At 36.1% G+C, this 22,385-nt stretch overlaps 1 protein-coding gene across 9 annotated transcripts in view; it reads left to right on the forward strand.

Moving 5' to 3' along the window:
• Positions 1-22,385, forward strand: part of FAM168A (family with sequence similarity 168 member A) — a 218,280-nt gene that overhangs the window by 151,276 nt on the left and 44,619 nt on the right. For 5 of the 9 annotated variants that reach the window (XM_051987152.1, XM_051987155.1, XM_051987150.1 and 2 more), the window contains exons 3-4: positions 18,795-18,875; positions 21,704-21,730. In XM_051987152.1, the coding sequence (XP_051843112.1) occupies positions 18,795-18,875; positions 21,704-21,730 (108 nt within the window). Of the gene's footprint in view, positions 1-15,820; positions 15,982-18,794; positions 18,876-21,703; positions 21,731-22,385 lie in introns of those variants that run through there. The other 4 variants (XM_051987153.1, XM_051987156.1, XM_051987151.1 and 1 more) reach the window with 2 other exon arrangements.

Consider the following 22,385-nt stretch of genomic DNA (forward strand, 5'->3'; position numbering starts at 1 on the left):
CATATGCTATTATGAGAGTATTGGTATTTAAAAAGATAATGTCTTATTTCTGAGAGAAGTTTGGAGTCATTAAAGGACTGTTAAAATTTTCTAAAGGCAACTTAGTCCATTTTTTCTCCTATGTATTTCTTGTCCATCTGTATTTCATATATACAAACATATATACATATGTATATATGCTGATGGACAAACTCTATATAATCATCCATATAACTGTATATAATAATCTGATTAATAGACATTCATCCATTTGGTTTTTCCTTTGTAGCTACTTAGGTTAAACTTTTTGGGTAGTTACCAATCCCTTACAAGAGGTTCAGCAGTACTCCAGAACTTGACACAACCATGTATCAAAGATGGCACCTCTGTCATCCTGAAAGAGGATCATCTAGAGAGTCTTATCATCCATAGGATCATCTTCATGGCAGTGGCAAACACCTTTGATAGAATGTATTCCTTATTTTATGCCCCCTATATATATCATCAAAATATAACTCATATTATTTATGATCTCACAAAGTTACTTGGATTGTTAACTTTCAAGGAGTCATGAATAATTTTGATGTATGAATAAGCAGATAAGTCAGTGAATAGAATACCAGTCCTGGAGTCTGGAAAACTCATTTTCTTGAGTTCAAATCTGGTCTTAGAGGCTTATTAAGTTGTGTGATCCTAGGTAAATCACTTAATCCTTAGCTGGAGAAGGAAATGGTAAACCATTCCAATATCTTTGCCAAGAAAAACCCAGATGGGGTTATGAAGAGTTGGACATGAATGAAATGATTTAACTGTATAGCATAAAGTACTTAATAGAATTTCTCTACCTCTTCATTTTCTGCATCAGATACTAGTATGTGAACTACAATTATTTTCATGTTGTCTTTTTCAAACACTTATTATGACTATTGTAATGGGATGAGATGACTAAACATCCCATGAAATAATGTTTTTTGTTGCTCTGGGCACAGGATAAAAGCAGCTTGGCCAAATCACTTCAAGTAGAAGAACTTGTAAATCATCTTACAATGTAGCTATGTCTTTTTTCTTCTGGTTTCATTTATGATGAGACTATCAAGATTGACACAATTCATTCCTCTTCTACGATGTCAATTTATTGGTGATTAAATAACTTTTTTTAGAGTATCAATAGCCAAGTTAAAGTTTATAAACTAAAAATTTTTATTATTTATAATGCATTACTCTAATCTTTTTTACTCTGCCACATCACTGTAAAAGAGGACCATTTTATAATTTTCTTTGTTTTTTAGAATTAATCACTACCCTGCTGGTTTGTTAATGACACACTTCTCTGGACTTAACTGAGTTGGTCTTTGGCAAGAATACTTGACCTATTGCTGGGATCACATTCAAAGCTTTCCAGCATAGTAAAACTTACTAGGGCTCTTCTCTGTTAATATGGATTTTTAAGAACCAAGGATTACTTATAAGATACAGGAACACATCAGAGTACAGATTCATGAAAGTTTCTTATTTGTAAAATGACAAGTAGGGGAATATTTGTGACTCTATAACAGTTCATGTGAAGAGGACCTTAGGGCTCATAGTTGAACATAAGCCCAGTAGTGTGATGTAGCTACCAAAAAAGAGTTAATGAAATCCTAATACTTTTTAAAAAAATATTATTACTTTTTATTTAAAAACATATGCAAAAAAATTAAAAAATAAAAACATATGCATAGGTAATTTTTCAACAATGACCCTTGCAAAACCTTCTGTTCCTCCTGTTTTCCCTCCTTTCCCCCACCGTCTCTCTTAGATGGCAGGTAGCCTAATACATGATAAATATTTTAAAATATATGTTAAATCCAATGTATGTATACATATTTATATAGTTATTTTGCTGCACAAAAAAATCAGATCAAGAAGGAAAAAAAATCTGAGAAAGAAAACAAAAATGCAATCAAACAAGAACAGAAAGAGTGAAAATGCTATATTGTAGTTCACATTCAGTTCCCACAGTCCTCTCTCTGGGTGTAGATGGCTCTCTTCATCACTGAACAATTGGAACTAGTTTGAATCATCTCATTGTTGAAGAGAACCATGTCCATCAGAATTGATCATCATATAGTCATCTTGTTGCCGTGTATGATGATCTCCTGGTTCTGCTCATTTCACTTAGCATCAGTTCATGTAAGTCTCTCCAAGACTCTGTATTCATCCTGCTGGTCATTTCTTACAGAACAATAATATTCCATAACATTCGTATACCACAATTTACCCAACCATTCTCCAGTTTATGGGCATCCATTCAATTTCCAGTTTCTAACCACTATAAAGAGGGCTGCCACAACATTTTTGTACATGTGGGTTCATTTCCCTTCTTTACGATCTCTGGGATATAAGCCCAGTAGAAACACTACTAGGTCAAAAGGTATGTACAATTTGATAACTTTTTGAGCATTGTTCCAAATTGCTCTGCAAAATGGTTGGAAAAATCCTAATCTTTGATGATAAAAATGAAGAAACTGACAGTCCAATTTTTTTTCTGTTCTTATCAGACCATATTTAGAGAATGGTACTCAGCTCTGGAATCCTATTATAACAAAGGATTTGGATAAACTATACTGTTTTCAAAAGAAATTTATTGGAAAGAGAGGGAACTAAAAACCCTGTCTTGCAAGGATCACTTGAAAAGATTCAGGATATTTAACCTGATGAAGAAAAGATTCACAGGTATAAAAGCTGAGAAAATAATAATTTGCAATTTTACCTCATCTTCATTCCTTTGAAGAGATTATAATTAAGTGTAGCATATTTTCTGCTTCCCGAACATAGTCATTCACAATCTTACATACTACATTTTGAGGTCTATTCCAAAAATGCCCTGAACCTGCTTTATTGTTTGTGCAAGTTCTGTGGGTCAACATTTGATTTTGTGTTTGACTCTATGAAGAGTTCTGGCATAAAACATTTAAAATATCACAGACATTTTGAATAAATAGAGAAAATGGAGGGTAAGTCAAAGTACAGATATTCCTTTATTTTGTAGTCTTTGGGCGAGCCATTTAATTTCTCTGTTTCTTCATCTCTTAAATGAGAGTGATGGATTTGATGGTTTCTAAGGTCCCTTGAGGTTTTAATATTACATTTTTGTTACATCCTTTGTAACATCAGATGTAACATTACATTTTTGTTTTAAGGCTCCTTCCAGATCTGGCATTCTGTATTCTGTGATTCTGTTCATTTCTGAGTCTTGATTGTTAGCTGATCCCTTTTGACTTCTATCTTATTTTGTAATACCTCACCATCCATCTAACACCCCATCATAGAATCATTTTTGCTTTCATAACTTTGTTTACAAAGTTTACACAACCCTGCAGTTTAGAATACCCTGTCTTTTGCTTTCCTTTTCAAAGCCTATGTGTCCCTAAGGACTAAAAGCAAATCTTGTCTCCTTCAGGAAGCTTCTCCTTTTCCTTCTTATCCCACTAATCTTTCTTTGAACTATGTACTTTAGGACTAATTAGGACACAATATATTAGAACATATTAGAAGCAGCATTAGAACAACACTATTTGGGATAGAAAACACCCGAGTTCAGCACCATGGAGAGTTCTCTCTCCCTCTCCTGTCCCCCCCATTAGTGAAAGCTCTCACAAAGGTATAATGGAAAATTCCAGTACTGCTCTGCACAATTTCTCTCCAAAATTCTCTCCAAAATATATTAAGGGCCTGTTGTGCAGAAAACTGCAAGAGATGTGAAATTGAGATGAGATGCTACCTGCTTTTAAGGAGTTTTCAAACTTATAAATGTTTATTACATATACTATGCACTTAATTTAATCAGAAAACCTGGTTTTGAGTCCCAGCTCTGAGACTTACTATGTGTGTTATCTTTAGCAAATTATATCATCTTTTCAGTTCTCAATTTCTTTATTCATGCACTATCAGATCAATGGTGGCTGTCTCTTATGGTCCTTGGTTCTTCATCAAAAACATTCTCTTTAGAAGTAATTATATTACCTAGGAGTTGGGTTTAGGATTTTGTCAAATGGACCTTTGGTCTGGGCCTTGTTAATAACCTTTGACTTAGACTCTCATATTGAAACTACCACTGCTTGCCAAGGACCTTGGGCATATCCCTGTATAGATCTGCAAGTTTTATGAGCTTCCCATTTCAAAGTCTAGTCGGGTTGTCAAAGTCTGAAAAAACTAAATGAATTGCCTTTAAGAACCATAAAAGATAGGGCCACAAGAATCTCCAAAAATTTCTAATATAGCACAGTGTAGAAAAGGTAGGTTTCAAGACTTCTCTGGGTCTCCTCTTTTGAACATGAATTTAGTTGAAATATTGCCATCAGCTGAAAAAATAGTACTAAGCAATTTTATTGCAGTATATAGGCTTAAAAATTATCAGAGCAAAAGGCATCTTAGAATGTAATTAGATTTCATTTTGAAATAGAGCAACAAACTTTGAACATGCAATATTATAAAATTATAATAGCATGAAATGATAATGTCAGAAAAGAAAGAGAACATACATATGTTTGCTTGGAACATATATAATAGAATATAACATGGAATGTTTTATCTGAAAGAGACAAACTTTTAGGACATTGAATATTAAGTGTTAAAATCAAACAGACCATAAGACCAAACTTGGAAAAACCTTTGAAACATAGAATGACAGAACTTAAAACCTTTCATACCATTTATTCTAAGAGACAGAAAAATACTCAAGTTCACACTGATGCTAAATTTCAGAACCAGATTCAGAAATCATTTCTTCTGAATCCTGAAAAGAGCTCTTTTCCTTAGTCTATCCTACTTTCCTATAAAATTAACTAAAAATATTTTATTTTTTATTCAAGAGAAAGTAATTTTCTCTTAAATGCTATTGCTTGCAGAAAATCAGATTGTAATTAGAGGACAATGAGAAGGTAAAACTTCATAAGATAAGTAATTTCTGAACACTTCGAAGGATTTGAGAGAATGTATTACTTTCTCTTGACATAGCTCTATTATGGATGGTGCTGCTAGGCTGTTCAGCTATGATTAGGATCATGTTTTTGGCTCACAAATACAATAAAGAGGAGTGGTAAAGAGAGAGAGAGCAAGGGATTTACCTGATATTCCTGCACACAAGTTGGAAGACAGAGAAGAAGGGTGAGGGAGTTAAGATTTTTGTATACATGTGGGAAAGAATGATTCAGGTAAAACTAATTGAACTGTGAATAAGGAAAAACAGAGAGAAAGGAACATTATCTCTAAGGGGGAGAAAAAGATGGTGCTCATGAAGAGGTGTTGGATCATTTTTCCATTATAAACTCCAGGGACAAATGTTGCATAGGCCTGCTTGGTGCTACCCAACACTGGAATTTGGGGGGTGAGATGCTTAAGAGAAGAAAGAAGCAGCATGTAAGTGGCTTTTGTTATGTAGCGGCTGATAAATAGGAAGTCACTATTTGCAACTCAGTGTCAGTAAACTGATCTGCAACTACAGAACTTTACATTCATTCTGGGAATGTAGCATGAATGCATTGAGAGGGTTTAATGCAGGGTAGACCAGGTGGATACATGGAATAGGAATGGGAAAAAAGAAATGGAAGGCTGGGGTAGAAGAAGGAAATAAGTAGATTTAAAAAATGAAATTGGTTCTCAATCCAAAACAAGAGAGAGTGTGGCCTTGCTCCAGGGATCCAACCTCAACCTAGGTCAGGAATTAAGTCCTCCTTACTGTACCACTTCCCTCAAGATCACCAATGACTTCCTACTGAGTCTTTTCTTAATCCTTCTCTCACACCTCTCTGCTGCATTTGACACTCTTATTAATTACTGCCTCACTCCTGAAATTCTTTCTTCTCTTGGTTTCAGTGCTACTATATTACCCTAGTTCTGATCCTGTGCAGGTCTTATCCTGTCATCTTTCTACTCAGCATATTTCAGTGATTCCTTTAGAGGAATTAGTTAAAGACTACACAGCTTAAAAGTAGCAGAGCTAAACCTCTTGTTGAGATCATCTGACTCCATGTCCAGTATCTCCCTCCCTCCTCATATCATATACCTTTAACTATCTCTTCCACTAAATTGGCCTTTGATAAGTCAGAATTAATTTTAATTCATCTCCCTTTGGTCTTAATAGACACAACTCAGCAAACATTTATTAAGTGCCTACTCCTGTTCAGGGACTCTCTATTTAGATCACTAGGAAAGATGAACAATATGTAGGAGAAATTGAGCAGTAAGACATTTAGAAATATTGTGAGTTGTTTCTGTTATATCTGATTCTTTTGACCCTATTTGGGGCTTTCTTGACAAAGATACTGCAGTAGAGCTTTTTGCCATTTCTTTTTCTGGCTCATTTAATAAATGAGGAAACTGAGGCAAAAAGGATAAAAAGTGATTTGTTCAGGGTCACATAAATTTGAACTCATGAAGATGAGACTTAGGCCCAGCACATTATTTACTCCCCTTACAAAAAGGCACAAGATAAGGTGTGAAAGAGGGGTACAGACATGCTGAGATATCAGAGGAGAAAAGGACACTTCTGACTGATAAGGGCAGGAAAAGCTTCCAGGAGGAGAAAATGGAATTTGAGTTGGGCTCTGACGTAAAAAATTTCATCACAATGAGATAGCTCTAAGGAAAGAGCAGGTAAGAAATATCCAGGGCATCAAAAAAAATATCCAGTTTAGCTCGAGAGAAGGGAATATGGGAAAAAGAAACAAAGCTGGAAATTTTTAGTCTGAAAAAAGATAATAGGGGAAGACAAAGATTAGAAAGGATAGATGTGAAAGTTGTTTTCAAGGATTTGAAAGATTGTTATGTAGAAACTTTGGCCAAGAAAGCAGAAGTTGGAGCAATGGGGTCCAGTTGCAGAAAGGAACATTTTGCCCTAGAATAAGAACAGGCTTTGTATCAATTAGAGCCAGCCTACAGTGCCTGGTTTGCCTCCAGGGTTTGTGAACAGCTCCTTCTTGTTGGTGAGAGGGTAGATGCCCCTTCTAGTGCTGGCATTCTGATCTGCATTCTAAAGGTCTCATCTCATTGTTCTTCGGTCCCTTCTTTTTTGTTAAGTAGGGTTCTATGTGAACTGGTTATTTTGTTACAGATTAAGCAACCACAACTCCAGTCTCACATTTCTTTGATGGCTTATTACATTTTGTTGGGATTTAGAAGAATTTATGGAAATCTACAGTAACAAAAAGTCCAAGTATTTGAGCTTTTGAGGATTTGAGGAATTAATCTTTGACTTTTACAATTGATTTTTGATTGTAAAATTGTTTATTCTTCAGTTGTCTTTCAGTCATGTCAGACTCTGTTACTCTGTTTCTTGGCAAAGATACTGGAGTTGTTTGCCACTTTTTTCTCTTGCTCATTTTACAGATGAGGAATCCAAGGGTTAAATGACTTGCCCAAGGTCACACAGCTAGAAAGTGTCTGAGGAGAGATTTAAACTCAGGAAAATGAGTCTTTTTCACTGCATCAATTAGCTGTCCTGGATGAAAAATATCAGTGAATATTGAACGAGGTTGCTGAACATGACCTGCCTTACTCGTCTAAAGCCTGTAGTAAGAAGTGAGATGCTTTCTTCATTTTTCAGCCATCTAGTCACTGACTCCGGTTTTCAATCTTTTTTTTCCTAGCTGATATCTTTTGTTTTTACATCAGCTTCTTTTCTAAATATGTCCCTTACTTGATCCAGTGAGCCATCTCTCATGACAAAGAACAAAGAGAGAAAAAGCAGCTGATTAAAAGACCCAATATATTAACTATGTCTTCCATTCCATGAAATATTCCACACACAGTGTTTATTCTCACATAAATATCTTGGATAAAATACTTTCCATGTCACTACTTTGCTTATTGAATATCCAAGTTCATCATAGTTATTCACGAACTTTTAGTATTTGACCAATCTAATCATTCCACAATTATTGTTAGTTTTTGCTTACTGCCATTCATTAATTTTAGTCCCTTCTTTGTCAGTTTAAATAAGCTTGGCAGATGGAAAGGGGAGGAGCCATACTTGGCTTCAGGTCCCAGTTTTGCAACTTACAGTATTGTGTGACTTCTCTAACCCCACTTGTTTATCTACAAAAATAGGACTATTTCATCTGTGAATTGTGAATAAAGTTTTTACACGAGTATATTGGTAGAAAGTAAAATTGTAATGCTGTTAAATGGAAGCTGCACATCTCCCATGTTAACTTAGCCCCCATGTGAATGCCCTCAAAATATCATCTTACTGTTGCAGAGGTACCATCTAGTGGCAAAAAAGAGTACTGTAGGCTCTGCAGCCTGAAGAGTATGTGGTGCTCCCCAAAATGTTTCCAAAAATTCATTGTAATGGCCCTGAACTGTCCTGGTAGGGAGAATGATCAATAAGTCACTCAACTTCTTTAAGATTTGATTTCCTTGAGACAATAATACTCATAGTACTTACCTGACAGGGCTTTTGAGAGTCTTACCTGAAAAGTTCTGTAAAATATTTTGCAAACCATAAATGTCAGTTTTTCTTATCATTATTATTACTCAAATTCAAACAAAATAAGAGAACATAGTTTTTCCCAATGCCGGAATCTTCTCTCCAACTTCCTTGACAGAGGGTAATCCAGCATTTGCTTTAATATCTCCAATGATGGGGGGGGGGGGGAACCATTCTTTCTCATGAGGCAGCCTATTTCATTATGATTAAAGTCTGGAACTTTTACTTATGCTATCTACTTTCCCATGACATCCATATTTCTCCTAATGTAATTCATAAGATTTTGAAATAATAAGGCCATAGATTTTAAAGGGACCTTAGAGGTCATGCATTTCATTCTCTTCATTTCGCAGATATGAAAATTGGTCCAGAGGTTAAATAATTTGCCTAAGGTTACATAGGTTTTCAGTGGGAGAACAGTAGATGAATACATTATTCATACTTTCTTCCTTCACTTTCTTTCCTCTCACTCTTCTCTACTCTTTTGTAATCTGACTTTCAACTTCAATTATTCATCTAGTATGTTTCTCTTCTAAATTATCAGGAATTCCTTAATTGTCTGATCTTATGGTCTTCTTTCAGTGCTAATCCTTATTAAACTTTCTGCTGCATTTGATCACCCTCTACTCCTGGATACTCCTTCCTCTTTGGATTTTTCATCAGTACTTTTCATCAACAAATCTCCGGATAGCTCTTTTCTCAGTCTTCTTTGCTGGCTCATCATTTTTTTCATACCTCCTAACTGGGTGTGTTATACAAGATTCTATCCTGGGCACTCCTCTCTTCTCCTTCTAAATTTCCATGAGTTTTAACTATTGTCTCCATGCAGATGACTCTAAGATGTAGATATTCCTAAATTCTAATTCACTAATTGGCTAGTGAACATTTCAAACTAGGTGCCCCAGAAACATCATTAACTCGTCTAAAACTGATCTCAGTATTTTTCTCCTTAAACTCTCCTATCTTCTAATTTCTCTGTATTTGTGAAAGATATTTTTATTTTTCCAATATGTTTCCTAATACCAGCATTATTTGTTATTCCTCTGTTTCCTTCAAAAGTAGATATAATCAGTTGCCAAATCTTACTTTTTCTTCTTCACAACTATTCTAGCCTTTGACTTCTTATCTAAAAGTACACAATTACATCATAATTCAGGTTCTCATTATCTTTCATCTTGATTCTTGCAATATTCTCCTAATTGATCTCCTATCTCAAATCTCTTCCCACTTTAGTCTGTTTTATATACTGTTGCCAAAGTAATTTTTTTTATGCTCAAATATGACCACACGACTCCCCTACTTAATCAGTGGATTACTATTGCCTCTGGCATCAAATACAAATGCCTCTGGTTAGCTGGCCCTAACCTATCTTTGCAGCTTCTTTGGACATTATTCTTTCTCCCACACATTGTATTTCAAGCAAACTGACCTCTGTTCCTCATCCACAACTTAACATTTCCCATTTCCATATCTTTGCACTGGTTAACCCCCATGTCTGAAATATGCTTCTTCCCACCTATGCCTTATAACTTCCATCTCTTCTTTAATATGCAGCTCAGGCACTACCTTCTGCAGGAAACCATTTCTGATCCCAACTCCCCACCTCTCCACTACTGCCTTTCCTTTCCAACTATCTTGAATTTTACTTTGCATATAAACATACATATGTATGTCTCTATAACTTTATATTTATGCTGTATATATGTACATATATATTGGTTTTTTAAAAATATTTTTCCAAGTTTAAACTCAATAAAGAGTATTTCTATACACATGGCAGAATGCTAAAAATAAATTCTGTATGAAGCCAAGAAAATTTACATCATACTGCTTGTTTTTAAAATACATAATAAAATCTAGATTTTAATTTCAAAGCTTTCCTGCTTGTCTGTGCTTCTGAACTCTTTCTGTTCTTTTCTGGGCATTTAAAAAACTATAGTGGTCACAGTTTCAGAAGGAATCCATACATTGTTCTGTCCAAAAATGTATGCACCTTATTTCCAGCAGCTTTCTGTTTAGAGGTGGGTAAAGTGCTTCATCTTATGTCCTCTGGAGACATGGTTTGTTTTGTTTTGTTCGTTCTAGTTTGATGTTTCAACATTGTTGTTCTTTATAGATCATAGAAGCACTTATGTAGATTATTCTTCTGGCTCTGGGCACTTTGTATCAGTCCATAGCACTTGGGATTCTTTGAAATCTTCATTTCTGTAGTTTAATCTTAGGATTCAGCATGGCGGACTGAAGTAGGAATGTGGGAATGAGGAGGTTGGCCTCAACTCCAGACAGCCTGCTCCAGCTCAGTCACTTGTCCTGGGTGACAGTTTGTTAGAAATGTTGAAGAAAGAGTCCAAAGATCATTTGGGTTAGATAGCTCCTCCACTGCTCGAATGGCATCACCTTGGTCAAAATCCCTTCGTTCTCTGGTCATAGGAATTCCCATTCCCCAGGGTCACTCAAGAAGTTGTGTGACAGTGAGACCCCCAAGCTCCCAAAGCTCAGTGACTTTTCAAGAATACCACAGGAGATCATGGAGCATTTGGGGGACTGAGCACTTCATAGCTGTACCTCAGTGAGGTGATTGTCTTTCCCAGAAAAGTCCCCGCCTGCTTCACTTCACTACCCACTGTATCTGAATGTAATTGTTGTCTCCCCTATGACAATGCAGTCTTAGTAGAGACCACTTTATACTTTATGTCTAGCAGGGTACCCAGCATGTGATAGTCACTTAATAAATATTGTTGACTGATTGATTGAACGTGGATTCAAACCTAGTTCCTCTTACTCCAAATCCAGCACTGCTCTGCTTTCTATATTATTTATTTATTCAATATACATTAATCACCTACTGAAAACACTGTCTTTGGCATTAGAAGAGATAAAAAATTTATATAAGTATGACCCTGTCTTCACAGCTTACACTCTAAGAGAGGATACTAGTACATATAACTGTTAGGCACAATATTACTTAATAAGTTTATTAGACTAGTGGTGTAATATAAGTATTGTCAGATATTATGAAATCCTGGGCAAGATGCTAAAGACCATAGAAGCACAGGTTTTTTTTTTTTAAATTAGTGCTACACAGACTTGGGAATTGAACATCTTGTTAAGAAGATGGTACTTGAGAATGGAATGTGGATTTCTGGAACATATATTAAAATATAGCAATAATAGGTACTGGGTCAGGCATGTAGGATACCTTAAAAACCCTGGAAAGGATGTCTAGTGTATAGTAAATTGAATCAAAACTGTCAGTGTATAGCCAACCAACCTGGGAACCATAGGTAGAAGCCAAGATGTAGAAAGAATAGATCTTGAGATGCCCAAAAGTATATAAGGCTAACTCAGAATGAAGAGCCAGTAATAAAATCCATGGCTTCAGATATATAAGCAGTGTATAATTATGCTACACAAAATGAACTAGAGAGCTAATACAAGGAAATAAATTTAATCTCATAGGTATTATTAAAACTTGGTAGGATGAAAACCATGACTGGAATATAATCCTGAAAATGTATTATATAGCTTATTCAAAATTAACAGGAGAGTTAATAGAGATTACATCATACATTAAAAAAATATGTTCATGTGAGAAAATTGAAGAAACAACCTCATATCTACCATATTGGCAAAATTGACAAAAAGGGAAAATGATATGCTAGAAGGGCTGTGGGGAAATAGGTACATTAATACACTGCTGATGGAATGTGAACTAGTCTGACTCCTCAGGAATAATTTTATTAAAAAAATTCCAATAGTATTTTATTTTTCTAATTATGTGTAAAGATAGTTTTCAACATTTATTTTTATAAGATTTAGAGTTGCAATTTTTTTTCTTCCCTCTCTCATCTCCACCCTACCAAAACAGCAAGCAATCGGATATAGGTTACATATGCACAATCATTTTAAACATATTTTCATATTAGTCATGTTGTGAAAGAAAAATCAGAACGAAAAGAAAAAAACACAAGGAAAAAAATGAAAATAGTATGCTTCATCCCACATTCAGTTTCCATAATTGTTTCTCTTTATGTGGCTGGCATTTCCTATCCCAAGTCTATTATAATTATCTTAGATCACTAAGTTGCTGAAAATAACTAAATCCATCACAGTTGATTTTCACATAATCTTGCTGTTACTGTATACAGTGTTCTCCTGGTTCTGCTCACTTCACTCAGCATCAGTTTGTGTAAGTCTTTCTAGGATTTTTTGAAATCAGCCTGTTTATCCTTCTTATAGAACATAATATTTCATTACATTCATATATCATAACTTATTCAGTCATTCCCCAATTGATTGGCATCCACTCAATTTTCAATTCAACCACAAAAAGAACTGCTGTAAACATTTTTGCACATGTGGGTCCTTTTCCCCTTTTTATTATCTCTTTAGAATACAGACACAGTAGTGATACTACTATATCAAAGGGTATACACAATTTTATAGCCTTTTGGGCATAGAGGAACTATTTTCTTAAGTGAGACTTGTATCTCTTTTTCCATTTGATCAATATGCACTTTTTATTAGAGAAATTTTATACCTCTTTTACCATTTGGCTATTCTGTTTTTAAGGTGATATTTTATTCAATATTTTTTCCTCTTTTACCAATCCCCAGGAATAATTTTAATAATTTAATATTTAATATCAGATAAGTATAGAATCTCAGCATTGAAACAGAATTCAATGGCTATCTAGGTCAATTCAGACTTGAGCTTGAAGAGAAATAGGCATGAGTAACCCGGGTTTTCATGAAATATTTGTTTCCTGAAGAAACTCATCAATCAGAGGTGAGCACAGGTAAGTGTCACAGCATCTTCAAAACAAGAGCAATATTGGTGTGAAGATAGAAGAAGTTAGTGAGTCAGGTCTGAGCCAGGAGAGAAAAATGAGAGAACTATTGTTAAATCGGGGAAGAACAAATGTTCTAACTTTTAAAAATAATAAAAACAAAACAAAGTGAAGGAGAGAGAAGAGAATGTTATATGCAAACTAGAGAAGCAAAAAACGTAAGGGAGAAACTTTCTAATCATTAGAGGACTCCAAAAGTACAACAGGTTTCCTAGTCTGTTCCAAAGCAAAGCTTGGTCAAATATGTTGAAGGATAGAATTTTTTGTTCAAGTATGAGCTGACCTAGATGGCCATGGAACTCTGTTTGGATACTGAGATTCTTTGCTTGTCTGACAATGCTATGTTAAGGTCTTAGAAGAAAGGTTCTTACCACCAGGGATAAAGTTTGGGATTGAGGAAGAATCAGAGGAGATAGTATATATAACAATAAATAATAGTATTAACAGTAAACTTTACATAGTGCTTTTCATATCATCTCATTTGATCCTTACAACAACACTGGGAAGTAGGTGATATTATTCTCATCTTACAAATGAGAAAACTGAGGCAGATAGAGATTTAAGTGACATACTGAGGATCACGAAGCTAGTAAGTTTCTGAGGTGGGATTTGAACATAGGTCCTCTAAATCCAGATGCAGGGCTTTACCCAATGTGCCACCTAGCATCAATTTTCTCTTAGATGTTAGAGAGTAAAGCCCTTGTTTAACGAATGTTATACTATTCTCTCTGTCCTTTCCTTTCCTGCCTCAGCCCATCACAATCAGGGATTATGATTTATTAGCTCCTTTTAATTTATGTATCAGCAAGTTGTACATATTAATATATTGTAAGAATGGAAGCCTGAGTTTGCTTTGAATAAGAGCTGCCTCATTAATCATCAACCTAGAAATAGAGAATCTCTTCAATAATTCCTTTTAGGAAACATAGAAACTCTATGCAGTGTGAACCTATTGGACAATATGAGGTGAAGGCATTTCAATGTTTTTAGCGAATTTACTTAGAAACTTGCTTCTATAATGTCCTGTCTCTTCCTAGAGAAAATATAAAATGTACAATGAATTTCTCAGAGAACTCTTTGCAATGGAAAGAAATTGGTGAAATCCATTCATAACAAGAATTTCTACAAACATTAAATACCTTTATTATGAAAAGTCCATTCTTAACATTGAGGAGACAAAGTTGAAACATGATAGTACCCTATCTTAGAGGAGATTTCTGTTTTATAAGTCAGTTATAATATGTACAAATAAATAATGATGGAAAATAGGGGCTAGAAAACAGTCTATGGGGAAAAGGTCCAGGAATGTCAAGTCATTCACCAGAGAAGAGTTAGGGAATGATGGAGATACAAGAGGGAAGAAGGGGAGTAATTAGAATAGGAGCAATGGCAAAAGATGCTTATTCACACAAGGATTGTTGGGGGTTAACTATTTTGAAAATTTGTCCTGTCTATATAGGGCTTAGGAGCCATATCTGGCACTAACAGCAATTCTGGGTATTGATTTGTAGGTGTTCTTTACGGTCCTTCTAGTTATAAATCTTAGTGTTCTGTGATCCTGTAAGAATGTATATGTCTTTGCTTTCTGTGCCCACATATATATGGAAAAGCTGTCTACAGAGCAAGTTTTTTTCCCCCTCCTTTGAGGGTAAGTTTTTTACAATCACAAATAATGTCCAGCTTTTTTCTTATAGCCATATACTTTGACCTTCCCTGCTGATGCCATTTCCTTGGCCCAGTTGAATCCATCTGTTCTTGACTTCTTATCAGAGCAGAACACTTTAATGAGGCAGGAAGGCACAGAAAGGTGAGGGGATATTCCTGAGGCAATGTGAAGTATGTGTATGGGGTGTTGTGGAAACACCCCTCTGGTGTGAGGGCTTTCCAAGCATTTTTCAGGCTTTTCATCCATCTTTGGTGTCCACTATTCAACTCTCATCTGTGATTTGAACAAACTGTAGCCTGTGCAGCAGCTTTGGTAAAACTCCTTTGGCAAATGGGTTAAACATATTGAGTGTAATCAATGGGCCTCAGACCCATCAATAAATTAAGTACCCCAAGAAAGTGAAGACTTTCTCTGGTAGAATGGGTGGCTGAGAACAATTCTGCCATGAAAGCAGGCACTATATGGAGCACCTAGTTTTCAGTGCTCACGTAGAGCACTCTAAGAATGAAGACGCCCAGGTCATCCACTGCATCTTAGGCCATTAGATTTGATTTTGTCTTGCCAGTGGATTTTGAAGATTCTCTAAGAGTGAGGCTGATGACTTTGTCAGCTTCTGCCTCACTTCAAGATATCACCCTATGATCCTCTTGGAATGCAAAATGAACAATAGCAACAATATCCATTGTATTTTATTCTTCTCCTGATCTGAAATTCACAGTTGATTCACATGCCCTAGAAACGTCAGTTATTTTTCTTTTTTCTAAGGCTTCTTCTAGCTTTAACATTCCATCAGGTGGAAGATTCAAGGCCAGCAGTCACCTACCATTTGGACAGGAGGAATAAAGGGATTTCTGATATTTAAGGAACAAAGCCTTGTCAGTAATCCTCTTGAGGTGTCTGCCACATTTCTCAACAATAATACACAAGAATTATGTTGTGTCATTGTTAAGTAATTAAATCAAATCACAAGTCCTCAGCTTCTGTCACCCATTATGGACCCATCTTATTTGAAGTCAGGTAGGTGAGTAGGAAGTTGTCTTTTTCACAATAGCTCAGATGGCTAATTTTTGTTGTTGTTTTTTAGTGTGTTAAGTGCTTTCATCCTGATAGCTTTGTGAGACATTGTAAAACCTGTTTTAAATGAGAAGGCTAAGATGACTCCTTCACAGTCACACAGCTGATAAGAGCCAGAGTCATGAATTTAATCCAAGTTTTCTTACTATCAAATCTTAGTTGATCATTGTCGAAATGGGGCTATGATGTAACAAAGAATCTCTCTCTGCAGCTGCATTTTGACAGAAAGCTAGGGTGTATAGCCTCAGTTCCCTTCAAGTCAGCTCCTGGCAGTCCTTGGACAAACAAGTATTTCTCTCTAATACAACTATTCCACTCTCCCCCAAACTCCTCCCCTCCCAATAACATAACACGTTCCTTTCTTTTTATTTCTCCCATGGCTTCCATGACAGATGACTTAAGGCTCCTCTGATCCTTTTGAAACTTCATAGCTCAATACAGCTAAACATTTATTAAGTGCCTCCTGTGTTTAAGACACCAATGTTTTCCCACCAATATTTTTTCTCCCATGCTGCACATATAGGAACTGAATCTTAATAATAAGAGCTCACCTATTAATCTGATCCCTTTTCTGTTTCTCTCACTCATTTTTCTTGTATCCATTATCACTATCATTGAACATTGGGGGCTGGAGTCAGACTGAGACTCAAGACAACTAAGACTGTTTCCCAAATGGTAGCACTTCTTTGGGTCTTCTTCCTTGAATTCTCCCACAAAGCCAGGACCTTGTGAGCTCAGTACATTTGGATCAGATAATAGCAATAGCATATCTTGGTAGATGATACCCAATAAATTATCTTTATGTTTCCTTTTCAAAGTAGGGACATATTCTTTACCCATATATAATGACTTTTTCATTTGTTCTGTGAATTATTTTGAATTTTAATGTTAAACTTGGGTCCGCTCACCTATAGCATTTCTGCTTTGGGCAGAATTCTTTGTCCTTGTTTGTACTAAATGGCTCCAGATTAGTTTTTATACTGCATTTCTTTCTCCTCCACTGTTGCTTATTTATGACTTTACATGCTGCTTATCAGAATTGATGTATAGATTAGAAGATGTGTCATTCTGTTTTTACAAGGAAAAAGTAATGTAAACTAGGATTTGTGTCATTTTTTGTCATGGGGAAATTTTCAGCAGAATTTGATTTTGCTTTAATAGAAGTGGATCTGCTAACTTTTGGGATACGAATTCATTATTTGATAAAAACTGCTGGGATAACTGGAAAGTAGTATGGCAGAAATTAGGCATGGACCCACACTTAACACCATATACCAAGATAAGATCAAAATGGGTCCATGACCTAGGCATAAAGAATGAGATTATAAATAAATTAGAGGAACATAGGATAGTTTATCTCTCAGACTTGTGGAGGAGAAAGAAATTTGTGACCAAAGATGAACTAGAGACCATTACTGATCATAAAATAGAAAATTTTGATTATTTCAAATTAAAAAGCCTTTGTACAAACAAAACTAATGCAAACAAGATTAGAAGGGAAGCAACAAACTGGGAAAACATTTTCACAGTTAAAGGTTCTGATAAAGGCCTCATTTCCAAAATATATAGAGAACTGACTCTAATTTATAAGAAATCAAGCCATTCTCCAATTGATAAATGGTCAAAGGATATGAACAGACAATTTTCAGATGATGAAATTGAAACCATTACCACTCATATGAAAGAGTGTTCCAAATCATTATTGATCAGAGAAATGCAAATTAAGACAACTCTGAGATACCACTACACACCTGTCAGATTGGCTAAGATGACAGGAAAAAATAATGATGAATGTTGGAGGGGATGCGGGAAAACTGGGACACTAATGCATTGTTGGTGGAGTTGTGAACGAATCCAACCATTCTGGAGAGCAATCTGGAATTATGCCCCAAAAGTTATCAAACTCTGCATACCCTTTGATCCAGCAGTGTTTCTATTGGGCTTATACCCCAAAGAGACACTGAAGAAGGGAAAGGGACCTGTATGTGCCAAAATGTTTGTGGCAGCCCTGTTTGTAGTGGCTAGAAAATGGATGCCCATCAATTGGAGAATGGTTGGGTAAATTGTGGTATATGAATGTTATGGAATATTATTGTTCTGTAAGAAATGACCAGCAGGATGAATACAGAGAGGACTGGCGAGACTTACATGAACTGATGCTAAGTGAAATGAGCAGAACCAGGAGATCATTATACACTTTGACAACGATACTATATGAGGATGTATTCTGATGGAAGTGGATTTCTTTGACAAAGAGACCTAACTGAGTTTCAATTGATAAACGATGGACAGAAGCAGCTACACCCAAAGAAAGAACACTGGGAAACGAATGTGAACTATCTGCATCTTTGTTTTTCTTCCCAGGTTATTTTTACCTTCTGAATCCAATTCTCCCTGTGCAACAAGAGAACTGTTTGGGTCTGCAAACATATATTGTATCTAGGATATACTGCAACATATCTAACATATATAGACTGCTTGCCATCTAGAGGAGGGGGTAGAGAGAGGGAGGGGAAAAATTGGAACAGAAACGAGTGCAAGGGACAATGTTGTAAAAAAAATTACCCTGGCATGGATTCTGTCAATATAAAGTTATTATTAAATAAAATTAAATTAAAAAAAAATAGAAGTGGATCTGGGTCCTTGAACCTGGAAGGTTCACTTAGCATCTGTTAGATCGATAAAAGTAGGTGTTGGATATACCACAAAAACTTTTCCTGTTTATCTCATTATTAATATCTGTTTTTTCTTTGCAGGTTACCCTACTGGTTACCCAACAGCTGCCCCAACCTACAACCCAAGCTTGTATCCAACCAATAGCCCAAGCTATGCTCCAGGTAAGGAGGAGACAGAGGGTTGACTTGTGGGGATAGGACAATTGGGTATAAAACCCCAGTAACTATGCTATTCAGCTTGGAAAAAATATTTCCTGTACTTGGATGCTCAGGGCTCAGCCTACCCAGGTCCCTAGCACTGAATATATCTGAGAGGGTATGAGCTAGACCTTGGGTCTGGGTGGGCAAGAGTTGGAGGAATGCAGACAAGAAAGATATGGGAAGGAGGGTACACTCCTTGGTATAGATACCCACTTTTCAAAAAAAAAATCCTGGCCCTAGCCTTCATCCCAAAGGATAAAACCAGTTCTTTGCCTTCTTTTTTTTCCTCTTAGATCTCAGTTGAGAAATAGATATAGTCATTGAACATGTTGACAGGTGTTTATATGTTGGAGACTTGCCATCAAAGAGTCTAAATATATCAAGCTTTCAAACCACTGCTTTGGCTCAGTCATTTGTCACAAAGAGAAGCAAATGGAAAGACTGAAAATGGGACACAGCTCACTGAGGAACATGCATCTTAGATGTGTGCACCATTTTCTATTTTTCACACATTTTCCTATTCATTATCTCAATTAGTCATTGAATGGTAAAGCTACAAGTGTCCTGAAACCATAGACTGATGGAATGTTAAAGCTAGAAAAAAAATAAAAATAATTGACATTTCTATGGCATGTGAAGGTTTGCAAAGTGCTTTCCACATAACACTTTTTTGAATCAAATAGTGCAAGTGCACTATTTGCACTATTCCCATTTATACTTAAGGCCAGAACTGGAAAGGACTTGAAAACATAGAATGTTGGAGCACACATTGCAGAATTTGGAGCTTGAAATCCACATAAGACATTTGTAACATGTAACAATGGGAAAGTCATTTAATTCTCCTTAATTTCCCTTTCCTTTGGGAGCCTCAATTTTTTCATGTGTAAAACAGGTCTAATAATACCTGTACTTATATTTTGCATTAAGCACCATGTTAACCTTAAAGTGCCATAGAAATATATAAATTATTTTAGTTGTAGTGATGTCATTCTGCAGAGCTGGAAAGGGCTTGAGAATACTGAATGCCATTGGAGTTGGGAGGGGCCTTAGAACACAGATTGTCAGAGCTAGAAGAGTCTTTACACAGAGAATAATAATAATTTCTTTTTCTATAGAAGTTCAAGAACTTTTCCTTCAAAATAAGTGTTTTAAGTAAATAGTGCAAGTATTGGATGACCATGTTACAGTTGAGGACATAGGTTGTCAGAGCAGGGAGGGGCTTTAGAGACCGTCTAAGTCCAATCCCTGATTCTTACCTCTCTCTTCTTTTATAAATGAGGACATTGAGGCTCAAAGAGCAGAAGGTATTTCTTTAAAATCATACAGTGAGTTTGTAGAGTTAGGACTGAAACCCAGATCTTCTGAATTCTACTACAGAGCCTTTTATACTGCACCATAGCTCCCTCCTTTAGGATCATCTCAGAAGTGACAAACCCTTTATAGGTGACATGAGATCAGAGGTGTGCTGTAAATGTTAACAATCTCCTAGGTAGAGGGGAAGCCTCTCGACTATGTATGACACACTGTTAAGTTTAATTGGACAATATTAACACCATTCTAGATGATCAACAAAACAGTAAATCAAATCCTGATTTGTAGCACTTGCTGTTTCTGAGCATAAAGAGATGATCTAATGCCTGTGAGGATTGTCCTTGAAGTTCTCCATTAGACTGAACCCAGATCTGAGCCTTTTTCAGGGTCTGTAAAATGTTCGAATCAGAGCTTGAGGGGAAATAGGCCTTTAGGGAAAACTGGTTCTAGGCTTGAAATTCTATTCTTTTACATTTCCAGAAAATCAATTGATATGCTTAAATGAAAGCTATTTTCAGTCAAATATTGTAGCTACTAGTATGTCATTAGCAGAGAACATAGATAACCTTATGTTCATTGGTTTATCTTGAAAACCTACTTATCATTGGAAGCTTTCTCACCTTGCTCCCATTTCTTTACTGTCTGATGAGTAAGAGGCAAAACAATCAGAATCATAAAACATCAGAATCAAAATCAACCTCAGAGACCATCTAATCTAATCCCTTCATTTTACAGAGGAGAAAACTGAGTCCCAGGGAGGTAAACTGATGCGTCCAAGGTCACTGGCATTGTTGGGGAAAAAAGATCCTTGGTCTTCTGAAAACATGGTCCTTCCTCTTCAGATGGGATGGGGTATTTTTGGGTTAGAGGCCTCAATTGGAAGCAAAAGTGCAAATAGAATACACAAAACATAAATAAAGTCTTTTGGCCTGTATCAAGTTGAAGGGAAGCCAGACCAGTTTGAGAACTCATTTGCTTTGTGACCTTTGGCCAGTTGCTTCTTGCCTTTGGGCCCCAATTTCTTCATTGGAAAAATAAAGGAATTAGATTAAGGACCATTTCTGGAGTGGCATTCTGTATTCTAAGGTCCCTTCTAGCTCTTATAGTTTGCCTTCTGTTGTCTAACACTTCCTGTTCTAAAGTTGCTTCCCTTTCTAACATCCTATAACTGTATGAACCAGGCCATGATCCAGGCACAGGCCAACCTGACTTCTCACTGAAGGTCCCTTCCTAACTGAGCTGTGGATTTGAACAAACAGAACAATTGAATAGATAAATTTAGGCTCTTGTTGCTGGCAGTTCATCCTCTTGCTTCAGAGAATCATTTTTTAGCCTTCACAGTTGCCTCTGAGCCTTCTGGGGAAATTGTATACTGAGCTAAGCTGCTGTTTCTAGAGGAGTCTGTTTACATAGATGAGGTATATACATCATTGCGCAAATTCCTAGCGGTAATTTCAACTAACATTTTTGTCCAACAGAGTTTCAGTTCCTGCATTCAGCTTATGGTAGGAGAACTATTTTTCCTCATCTGTATTATAGCCTATGAATGTATTTTCTCATTATGTCAGTAGCCCCTCTGCCTTTCCTTTCCCTACTCTACTCCCAGAAGCCATAGAGCTGGGCAAGAGGATCCCTCAAATGACCCCCAGAGGGCCCCTAACCATGCTGGGATGTCCTAGAACCTTAGGACTAGAAGGTCCTGTAGAGATCATCTAGTCTAGCTCCTTTATTTCACAGAGGGGAAAACAAACCTGGGTGGAAATATGGAATCAGTTAATTGCAGATATATTTAATGATGAAGAATTAAGGATTAGAACAATATTAAAACAATCTTACCAAGTGAGAATAGGGGATTGCAAACCAGAAGGAGCTTCCCAATCTACAACCTGTCCTCAGTCATAATGTCAAGTGACACAGTAATAATGACCAACCTTTCCAAAGTGCTTTATAAACATTATTTCTTTTGATGCTCACAGCAGCTATCATATCATATCATATAATATTGTTCCCATTTTATGGGTGAAGAAACAGGAGTTTAGAGTTAAATGGCTTAACATTAAATACTTTGAAGCTGGAAGGAACCTTAGAGGTAGCTTTACAAACTTACTCATTTCACAGATGAGGAAACGGGCTCGGAGAGGTTAAGTGATTTTGCTTAAG

The sequence above is a fragment of the Antechinus flavipes genome, chromosome 3 (assembly GCF_016432865.1).
Source record: "Antechinus flavipes isolate AdamAnt ecotype Samford, QLD, Australia chromosome 3, AdamAnt_v2, whole genome shotgun sequence".
Classification (NCBI taxonomy): domain Eukaryota; kingdom Metazoa; phylum Chordata; class Mammalia; order Dasyuromorphia; family Dasyuridae; genus Antechinus; species Antechinus flavipes.